An 11,686-nucleotide genomic window follows, 5' to 3' on the forward strand; every position below is an offset into this window, starting at 1 on the left:
AATACTGACATATGATTTCCCACAACTCCTGCCACCACAGCCAACATAAGTGTTGAGAATCCATCATCGAATTCTCTCACCCAGACCATCTTGACTTCTGAACAACCAGGACACCATAACCTCCCCAGGCCTCGTACAACACCACAACATAACATAAAAGAACCACACACAAACAAGAGTCGAACACATTGATGAACACAAAGCAATCCATAGGCTGACTCGCTCTGTCGACCTACTTGTCTAAGTAGGATATTTTTTATGAGTTATATTGTGTGATTGTAGACTTTTTTCAAACTAATTATATGTTTGACTTTTATAAAGTTAAAAATAAACATATTGTGAAAAAAGACTCACTTCCGTCAATCTCTCGAAGAGCTTGTAGACTTCATTGAGTGAAAGATTCACGTTGAGCCCTCTGACGACTGTTTAGGAAGCATGCACAGGGTAAACTGTGTTCTAATTGTTCTTGAACCCAGGAGGGTTCACGATCTTCACAGCAGATTACATGCTATATTTGTTGCAAGCGCCACTCACATGTGATGTCCGTGTTACTGAGCTTTGGTACAGGGAATTGTTGTCACTTTGAGGCGGACCTTGAGTACAAACTTGCGACATACTCTGTCTCAGATTCATTGCAATATCTGATCTCTCCTATGATAAGTGTGATTATCTGTGGTTATTTTTTATAGATCGTTTGCTCTGTCATTTCCAATATAATCTACATTGTCAATAAGACACCTCTTTTAATGAGCGTGCGGCTTAGATGTCTAGAAGTATGCTGATGCGTATCGTCTATAACCAAATATTTTTTGATATGGTCTAGTATGAGAAAATGGACTGTACTTGTGAGTAGGACTTGCCTGTTTCTTACAAGGTGTGTTTCTTAAATGGCTTCGTTTGTTTTTGATGTACTGATGTGCTTGGTCTGTATGTATGTTCTGTGTCGCTTCTGTTTTAACTACAGATTAAAAATACCTATAAAAACCACTCTCGTGTACTGGTTAACTGATGTGTGTCTCTATGACCCGTCTTGTTTTTAACTATTGTGATATATGGGTATCCGTTTGTTACTGAGCCTCCGTATTTTTGTTTGTCTGTCAGTTGGTGTGTGTCTAACTGCTTCTGTTTCTCGTTTGTGTTATAATAGAAGTAAGAATGTCGTCTGTTTGTTGACTGCGGGCGGCTCGATTTGATGTGTTGGTTTGGTTAGTGGGCTTTGTTGTGTGGAGTAAAAGCTTCTCGGGTGGTGTGTATATCAACGGGGCAAATGTCGCTTTTCTGTACAAAGTCTTGCTCCATGTTCGACCCTGGTGTATTCTAACACACTTGTGGGTTGATATGGCTTGTAAGTGCGTCGCTCCTGCTGCTGTTGTGGTTTACTGTGTGGACTGGTTGTGTTCTTACTTTTTCTCTTCGTGCACTAATCATGTTATCGTCTGACGGCTCAAATTTCGCTATGCTCTCTATACCGTGTGTGCTCATATGCATGATGTGTTTGTACAGTGGTTGTCTTTGTCTGTTCTTCTGTATGCAATAGCACTTCTAGCGGTACCAAGAAACTTGTTGGCGAATTTTCTTTTGGGTGTGGGTTTGTTGTTTTTTTTTTTTTTTTTTTTTTTTTTTTTTTTTTTTTTTGGTTCTGTTGTCTGGCTATAAGTGTTAATGCCATTTGGCTCTGTATGTATATGTGCATATGTTTCTCTTCTGAGGAGATGTTTGATGCATAAACGTGTTGTGTGACTTGCTCCCGCACTTGCGTGTATATGTATACTTTTTTGTGTAAATGAGAGAGAGGAGCACGATATTAAATCCTTGTTGAAGGGAGATAAGAGCAATTTAATTTGGTTCATCTTTGTATAGTTATGTGAGTTTGCAAACTTCTGATAATATCTGCCTTTTTTCTGTGTAGTTTACAACCTTTAATTTTTCGACTTTTTCAGTACGACTGGAACTCTGCACGTCTGCCATTGTCTTTTTGCGTTAACGGACATAAACAGCATTATTGCTATGAGGTCACGTGACTGATGTGTTCGCGTTCTCTACCTCTTCGATATTTTCCCCCCGTGTTTTGTAGTCTTGTGTTTGTTTCCCCGTATCGTATTTTATAGAAAGCATTAAACAACGCAGGTAGACGAAAGCATAATAAATTTATTGAGTTAAATTGGTAAATTAGTAAAATTATTTTATCTTCTTTCGGGAACTACGAAGCAAAACATTGTTCTTCCTTTTTTTATACAGGAACTGCTCATGCGTAGAAATGACCAGCAAGACATCACAACCTGTCCCAGAAGCTGTTCCTGGACTGTGCGGCCAGAGCTGCACCACGTTCTATCCATACGTGGCCATCAGCTTCTTCTCAGAACTTCTCACAGCGATGTGTATTATGCCTATATTTCATCGTTATAGTTTAGGTTAAACTTTTGAAACTTTTAGGCTTCAGTTGTAGTTTTTCTTCTATTTTTGTATTTATGCATTCAACAAATAACAGCTCTAAATCTTTTCAGTTAGTAATATTTTTAATTTTCCTCATTGTTAAATTACAGCTTAATCTTTTTCTTACATTTTAGCAATACCTGATTTTCTTCTTTATCAAAATATCTAGGTACTAGTAATTCTTTATGGTCTATTTTTCACTGGCCGAATGATGTCGTTTTCATCAGATGACTTGCTCTTGAATCATTATTATTAGTGTGGTTTGAAAACCATCTGTTTTCTGTCATGTATTTAGTGATTAGTTTGAAACTTAATTTTAGGTACTGTAATTCATTTGTGTCTACTTTTAGCCATGCATTTTGAATAATTCAACGCCAGGCTGAGAACTTTAGTTCGCAATGAATGCTCTCAGTACCGTCTCCATTTCGATGCAGACGTTCTGTTTTTTTTTGTGTTTGCTGTATTTCTGTATAACTGTTTGTGGATGTTTGGTGTGTTTAAAGATGATTTATAAACACTTTGAGTCTTTCTAGATGCTATATGTGAAAGGAACATTGAGTGTACTCTTCAATTTACAAAAACTGTATAAAATAGTAGGGCTCACAAATTCCGTTTAGGTGTACTAGTTGTGGGAGATGACGACTATACTTTCAAATCTGAATAAAAAAGACAAGGTAGTCTGTTTTAAGCGCAGGGTTATTTTCGACAATTCGCTACACACCCAATATGTGTTTCTCGTGTGTTCTTTACTTGTGATTATCGATTGTCGTGAAGATTCATATAATAAAGCCATCTGTTACAATATTTGGTATTTTTTCAATATCATAAGGAGTAACATAATGCATCCAGCCGTTACAATTTTGATCTGTATGCAGCATGTCCAAAATCAGATGAAAAAAACAAAATGAGCTTGTATGCAGTCTACTATAAAAGCTACTAAAATATATGAAACAGAAAATTATTCTATATTATTTATGTTTAAAACACTTGAAAACCTGTTCTTTGTTGTGAGTGTTCATAAGTAGTCAAGTAAACAAAAAAATCACATCACACACCCCATACAACTCCTACATTCACACTCACTTCCCACCTCACCTCTCCTAGCAATAATTGCACTGGTGATGTCCAACAACTCGAGCGGTGAACGTATAACAAACACGTTACATTTATAATTCTTATCAGCTCTTGGTCATAGGCATAACAACCCCATCAAACAACCATTTAACACGTATTATTATGCAATATTTACTGAGTTGTTATTTTCGTTATTTTCTAAAGCAACCAATAAAGAACAAGGTGTGACCAAAACAAACACTTTTAATATTATTTATACATTAGATTCTTCTTCAACACTACATGCTCATGATGAAAATAGTCATAGGATAATATACAAATTCCACCTACAATTACAATATGTTATTTTTTTAATTTAAATATTAGAAATAATAATAATAATAAATAATAATAATAATAATAATAATAATAATAATAATTAATAATAATAATAATGTTGTTGTTAATGCATATGGTTCTTTGCAAAAAGAGCTTTTAAAAAGAGCTTTACATAAATCAAATGTAAACTTGATCATAAACAACTATGTACTTAAACTAGTGCTGATGGAAGTTTCTGAGCTTGTACTTTTTTTTTTTTCTCTTGTAAAAACAATATAACACATATCTGCGCATTATGTAAAAATGTTTAGAATTATTTGCTAACAGCATGTTGCTTAATCCCTTTAAAGATTATAATGCTTAAGACAAACATAAAAGAAAAAGAAGAATATACCTAAAAATATACCTTATAAAGAGCCACAGAAAGAAACATTTTAGTCACGATAAAAAACAACCCCTATACATTTATGGATTTCTGGGGTGAAGGTTAGTTTGCTAGCGTTAAGTAAAAACTTATTTGAAAATATGGATGAATACATGGCAAACCAATGGCGAAATAACAAGCATAGTTTGAAAAAAATTCTGCGTAGATATTCGCTAAGATTAAATTATTTACAATTTTGGTAGTTTGAAATTTGGTTGGATTTTTTGCCAGTGTGATAAAAAAGTTAAAAAAATAACCAACTCAAACCACATTCGAAACATAAATTAATGAAGAAATACTTGATTCTGTAAATGTAACGAACCATGAAACTTTTTTTAAGCATCTTCGCAAAGATCCCTTTATTATCTATACTAGCATACTTCATATTTTTATTTACGTGTTTTCATTTTTATTGGTTTAAAAAAAGGAAAAAAAAATATTTCGAGTACAAACACAAAATATTGGCTAAATAGCATGTGTTTGTAGCTGTTTAAAGGTTAATTAAACTAACAAAAACATAAAATTTAAGGAGTAATATAAATGTACTTCAGTCACAATAATAGAAAAAAACGATATTCCAAAAAGAATTATTGTGACTATTGGAGAACAATTATTGAGTGAACGCCAGAGTCCAAGACAGCATCAAACTAAATGGAGAAGAGATTGAGGAAGTTGACAGTTTCACCTATCTTGGGTCCAAAATGTCAAACACCGGGGATGCGGAGGTGGAGATTCAAGCCCGACTGGCGAAAGCCAGCCACTCCTTCGCCTCACTCAGGAGCACATGGAAGGCAACAAACATCAGTCAGAAGATCAATCTGAGAATCTTCCAGTCAACTGTGATCAGCACCCTCCTTTACGGATCAGAATCATGGAAGATGACCAAAACCATCAGTAACAAGCTTGACGTCTTCCAAAACAGATGCCTCAGGCGCATACTTAACATCTTTTGGCCAAACACCATCACCAACGAAGAACTCCACCGAAGAGCTGAAACCGAGTCCATCACCACGCAGGTTCAACAAAGGCGTTGGCGATGGATTGGACATGTGCTCCGCCAGCAGACAGCAGACCTCTCCAGAGTCGCCCTACGATGGACTCCAGACGGCCGAAGAAAACGAGATGATAGGAAAGGGCTGGACATGGGTCACCTAGAGCGGGTTTCAGCCGAGCGACATCAGTGGCGGGACTCTGGTTGAGGCTTATGTACAACTTGATGCACAAGAGGAAATAGATAGATAGATAGATTGGAGAACAAATAATTTTTCATCTGATCAGTTAAGCCTAACTGAAAAAATTGGAGCAAACTCTTTTGCCCGTGTTTATTCAGTTGTGTAAGTGTAGAAAACCATCAAGTCGTTGAGTAATTTGATTTTTTTTAAATCGTGTTCACTAACTTTTATTCTGATTTTGCCTTTGATTTCGAGCGACAGCAGTTGAATGCAACGTAGACCAAACATACTGATATCATCAGTATCAACAGCACACACGCTAACAAAAAAGCATAAACATCCAAGCAAGAAAATTGTAAGAAAGGAACTTCATGTCCTGACGAGCGAAGGTGACGGCCGCCATATTTCATCACGTGATCAAGCCAGTAGACCGCTTTCTCCACAGGAACACCGAATTCGATTTTTTAAACAGTTCGAGGCTTTGGTGATGGCCTGCTTGTAGCTCGTGTTGGTGGCCACTTTGAGAATGGTGGAGTGCAGCTCGTGTGTACTGACGGTGTGTTTGAGGTCGACAGTCTCTGCCATGCCCTTTACGCGCATGCGCTCAGCGTTGTAGAACTGGTCAGCAAAGAGCGGCGTACAAACCACTGGCACGGCGTGGAACAGAGCCTCGTACTGACCGTTCTTACCGCATGGCTGACAAAACACGCGAGTGTTGGGGTGAGCCAGCAGGTCATTCTGAGGTATCCATGACGACCGTCAGGATCTTCTTTGAGTTCGGTGACGAAATGTTGGAGCGGAAAACGGATTTAAAAGGTAAATCCTGCAACACACTGATGATTTTTTGTGTAATTGGTTCTGGTGGACTGAGGACATAACTACCAAACGATACGATAACAACTCCTTCTTTGGCATCATCCATAAAAGATTTAAACTGCGGTGGCAATGGTTTACCAGGACCTGTAACTGTTCCTCCAATTAGTTTGACATTGGGCATCGATGGTCTCGGGGAGTCTAGGATGTGGTCCGTCTCAACCAACCAGATCTCAGCTCTTGCTACAAGCATGTCTATAGTAAGGAAAGGCATTTCTGGTGCATAGCGACTGACTGCGTCTTTGTAGGAAAATCCGTCCACCACAGAGTAAAAAACATGAAGAACAGTTGTTAAAACTCGCTGAAGAAAACTCATATGATGGTTGTGAATAAAAATTGGCCCTGGTATGTTGCAAGGTTGAAATGGGATTCGCTGGTAGCTCGGGTCGTAAAATGTTCCAAGAAAGGCAAAAGGCACCCCAAGTCTATATGATATTATCGTCATCATGTGTATGAACCGAGAATTGTCGAAAACGAAAAGATCTGGACGCAGTTCTTTAACCTTATGGAAGAAAGAAACGTTCGTAAGAAGAGTATCACAAAATTGTAAGGCAATAGACATAAGCACACTAAAATCCTCAGACAATCCTTTAAAATAGTTGCCGGGGAAAGCGGCCGTGAACATCTCCTCAAAGTTTTTCAATGTCTGGTACTCGATGACAGTCAAGTTAGTCGTGTCAAACACCCGCCTGTTGACGATGTAGTCGGGCATGGTCAACCACACCTCGTGACCTTGCCGAGCGAAGGTCCGCGCTACGTTCGTGTGGTAGTTGGTGTGGCTGGTGAAGGGCGAGGGCATGAAGACAACTCTCTTACCCCCCACACACAGGGGCAGCAACACGAGGCAGCATACAGCTGTCCAAAGCAGCAATTGTCGCATCTTTAGGTTTTCGATGCTCTTTTGGTCCTCTGTAACATAACAGAAAGTGCACAAACTGATTACAAAACTTAACGGGGCTGTGACGGACAGGTGACAGCCTGCTAGTGATGAGCGAAAGTTGTCTCTGCATCAGCATTTTGCGTTCATACTGTTGTTTCGAAAAAAAATTTCAAAAGTTCTACAAAAGTTAGCTGACTTCGATAGATACCCGATGTCTGCCAGCTCTTCTCATTGAGACACATCCATCTGACCATAAACCTGCATGGGTACTAATGAGTGTTTAAAGAGATACAGTCATAGACGCGTATATTATTGTAGTAGAAGTTGTATATTTACAGAAGAATAGATGATTAAATGAATCAGGGAATACGCTAGAGTACAATATCGATGAATATATTATATGTAATTAGAACTATAATGTCAATAGTTCTAGGTAACACACACTGGATTAGTTTTTGTGTGTTATGTTCACCCTTTCCAGTTCTGGACTCTTTCCCCTTTAGTACAATCTTTTATAAGGACGCAGAAGACGCATGCCATACTTATTGTGGGAAACATTGGTTTGAAGGGAGGTGAGGTGTACACGTGTTACCGGTTACAGTTGTCATGTGTCACTAATGCCCTTCATCTGACTGGTCAGTTATCCTCACCTCTCTCTCTCTCCTCCAGTCGGACCCATTCTTTTATGTCAGACGGTAAAAACTGGGCCTTTCAAAACAGAAAATAATTGTCTCATAGATTCTGACAAAACTCTGACGAGTTTTTGAACTGTTCAGTGCGAGAAGAGTAATGTGCTGTAAATTATGGTCAATTGCTAATTGTTCATGTATTTTTAAAAAGATATAGATATGTATGAGTAAATGTGTTACTTTTTGTAACTGTTGTAAACGCAAAAAGCTTGAGTAAATGGGAGTTATTTAATATCATTACATGTAGACAGACCCACAAAAGAGACAGAGTTGTATTGTGAAGAAAAGAACGCGTAAATGTCCTGGAGTCTAAGTGTCCATGAGTGTCTGTGACACTGTGACACATTGTGACAGACTGTGATAAAGTCGACAATTAACACTAACATGGAGCTCGTCAAAAAATTAATCGCAATCTGAAAAAATCTGGAAACTCGCCGCATCACTGTATAAGCCGCAGGGTTTGACGTTGGGAAAAGTCACGTGGGACAGACGCTGTACACTGAATGTCTCTGTCTCTAGGGACGAGCTACCTCACAACTCATCAGAGCAAACGTTGCCTCCTGGGTCAGACGATGTCTCCCTTAGCAATATACTGCAGGGATACATATAAACTGAAAGATTCACAAAACAAAGTAACACGAAAAATCTTCATGGCATCTACCAGGCATATCAGTCCGTGGCTTAAGCCAGACCCAAACACTCACGGCCCGTCTCCTGGCCCCGCAGGCTGCTCCTATTCACAGTTACAAACGACAACAAACTTACTCATACATGTCTACTTTTAAGAATACATCAAAAACATACACATACACATAAACATATAAACCTCGAGATTTCCTAAACTACAAACACAAACCTTTCGTGTCCTTTACTTCCCCACACGTCGTGCTACGGAAGTGAATATAAATGACGGCTCCTAACACAAAAATTAAATTCAAACTAAGTACCTGACTAAGAGCTGTTTAAAGAAAATGGGAATATCCAGACACCTCACTTTGATGCGTGTTCACGAAAAACGACACATAACATTGATGTATGTTTACAGATATTAATACAAAAGACATTTAAGTGTTACACGCTTTAAACACATTTATCGTCATACAACAAATCGTGTAGAATACCTCTTAAAACAGAGGCCGGTCACTTCGACGATTTGTTGATGACACCATCGAGAGCAAAGCTGGAGAGGAAATTTTTTTTTAAATCCCTTTGGGCGTCTGCTATCGCTCAGCTCACTTTACCACATCGGCACATGCCAAATACAAGTACAGTTATCACATTTTTCAATATTCAAGGTCAGCCATCATAAAATTTAGGAAAGACGAAAAAAATCAGCTGTGAGGCACTTTGTACTGTTAGTCAGCCGCGATCACTGACATACTTTATAAAACATTACCAAGCCTGACTGTACGAGTCTTACCTAAAAATGTTTTTGGATCTTGCTGTCCTCACAATATTTTACTACTTTCTTTCTTTGTCTTTACTAGTTCAATCGGCTTTTCAAATGTTGTTGAGGAGCAACAGTGAACATATTAACATCGCCTGATGAGGATTATATTACCCTCCATGTCCTGGGTCACCTTCACTTTTTCGCGAGTGCTGACAACTGTACTCTAGTAAAACTTGCAGGGCACTATGACATGTCATCAACTCCGCTAACTGCGGGATTCCTGACAGGACTTTCTACACACACCAATTGACTCTCGTTGTCATGAAATTTTCTTTACAATCATATTCATGTCAACATGTATGACAGTTTGGTTGAAATACGGAGAAGCAAATCAAAGGAAAAACTAAGCTTGAAGGTTCAAAACTGAAGTTATCAGTCATGTCGGAGGAAATTGTTCAGATAGCAATATGATCGTTTGCTTACAATCGCCTATAAACACAGTCCTCAAACGCTACAAATATGTTGTGGTGTCGTGTGTCAATCCTGCCATACAATAAAAATGCTACATAAGATAATATGTTTAAATATTGATACGTAATATGATTTCCACAACTCATCAGCCACAGCCAGCATAAGAGCTGAGAATCCATCTTGAATCTCTCACCCAGACTCTCTTATTTCTGAAACAACCAGGGCACCATAACCTCCCCAGCCTCGCACACAGCAGAACACAACATAAAACACACACAAACCAAGAGTCAAACGCAGGTACGCAAAGCAACCCTCAGGCTGACTCGCTCTGTCGACCTACTTGTCTAATTAGGAATTTTTTCATGAGACCATATTCGTGTGATAGTAGACTTTTTTTCAAACTATTAGGATTAGCATTTTTAAAAGTAAAGAGACATAGTGTGAAAAGGCATCACCTACCGTCAATCTGTCGACAGAGCTGTAGGCTTCATTGAGTGAAAGAACACGTGAGCCCCTCATGACGACTGTAGGAAGCATGCACAGGGAGAAGTGCAAGTGTTCTGACCTCTTCTTGAACCCAGGAGGTCACGATCTTCACTGCAGCGATTACATGCTATAATTGTGCCAAGCGCCGCTCTACATGTGATGTTCTGTCACTGAGCTTTGTACAGGGAATCGTGTACTTTGAGGGACTTCAGTACAACTGCAGACATACTCAAATCATGCAATATCTGATCTCTCCTAACTATGATATATGTGATTATTTGGTTATTTTTATAATCGTTTGCTCTGTTTTTCATATATTTCGTACATTGTCAATAGACAAGCTCTTTAATGAGCGTGTGGCTTAGTGCAGAATAATGCTGTGCTGTCGTCTGTTATAATATTATACATATATGCTTAGATTTGAAGAGATGGACTGTTTGTACTTGTAAGTATGTCTGCACCGTATGTCTTAACAACAAGTGTCTTTTCCTGGTCGTTTGTTTTTGTTTACTGATGTGCTGGTCCTGTATGTATGTCTGTGTCCGTTTGTAACTACAGCCACTTGCGTGTCTGTGCTTATGTGTGCCTATGACCGTTTGTTTGTACTATTGTGCTTATGGATCCGGTTGTGACTGAACCCATTTGTTTGTCTGTGCTGGTGTGTGTCTACGGCCGTTTGTTTCTCTATAATAAAAAGAATCTACATCTGTTTGTTACTGCGGCCTCGATTCTGTGTGTTGTTGTGTGTCTGCGGCTTTTTGTTTGTAGTAAAAGCATCTCGGGTGGTTGTTACTACGGCCAATTCTTTCTCTGTACAAGTCTGTATGTCCCTGTTCGTATGTCTACACACTTTTTCTATATCTACAAGTGCATTCCTGCTGCTGTTTGTTTTGTCAGTACTGTATATATATTTAATTGGTACACTCGCTCTTCATGAGAAGAGAGTCAGTGAATGGTTTGCAATGGCTCCACTCCAAAGTTTGAAAGGAAGTAGAAGGATTGAAGATGTTTGCTGCGCATTTTATAGATAGACAGATGGTGAATGTGCAGAAGGCAGTTTGTAGCTAAGCCCTGTATAGACCTAGAGCAAGAAACTGTGTCCTGTACAGTCAAGTCTAGCAATTCCCAGGAACCTCCTACATTATATGACTATTGCTACTTTAGCTTAGAGGATTTTATTAACTTATTCATTCCTCACAAGAATCGTACAATGACATTTTCATTATCTTCATATTCTAAGACATATGTAAGCATATAATTGAAAAAAAAACTAATGTAGTGTAGTCTGCACATAATCGTTGTCCCCATTAAGGGGAGATAATTAAACGTCAGAATTCATCACACACAGCATTTTATCTACAGAATAAGTGCTCGTTGTGTGGGGTATTCTAAATTATGTACCTTTCTTCTGTTCCCATTTTATCGGTCAAAAAGGAAATTAACTGCCACGTTTCAAACATATCATGAAATCAAAAA

At 38.5% G+C, this 11,686-nt stretch overlaps 1 protein-coding gene across 1 annotated transcript; it reads right to left on the reverse strand.

Moving 5' to 3' along the window:
* Nucleotides 1–6,154: 6,154 nt before the first annotated feature.
* LOC112568425 (2-hydroxyacylsphingosine 1-beta-galactosyltransferase-like) lies at nt 6,155–10,276 on the reverse strand. Its single transcript, XM_025245726.1, has 2 exons — nt 10,184–10,276; nt 6,155–7,203 (listed from the first exon to the last, which is right to left on the reverse strand). Exon 2 carries the CDS (start codon nt 7,172–7,174, stop codon nt 6,155–6,157), a length of 1,020 nt encoding a protein of 339 aa, XP_025101511.1. The 5' UTR covers nt 7,175–7,203; nt 10,184–10,276.
* Between the last annotated feature and the right edge of the window lie 1,410 nt (nt 10,277–11,686).

This window comes from Pomacea canaliculata, linkage group LG7 (genome assembly GCF_003073045.1).
Source record: "Pomacea canaliculata isolate SZHN2017 linkage group LG7, ASM307304v1, whole genome shotgun sequence".
Lineage (NCBI taxonomy): Eukaryota > Metazoa > Mollusca > Gastropoda > Architaenioglossa > Ampullariidae > Pomacea > Pomacea canaliculata.

Excerpts from the sequence above, each read along its gene's own strand:
- LOC112568425 (XM_025245726.1), bottom strand. The coding sequence starts at position 7,174 with ATGCGACAATTGCTGCTTTGGACAGCTGTATGCTGCCTCGTGTTGCTG.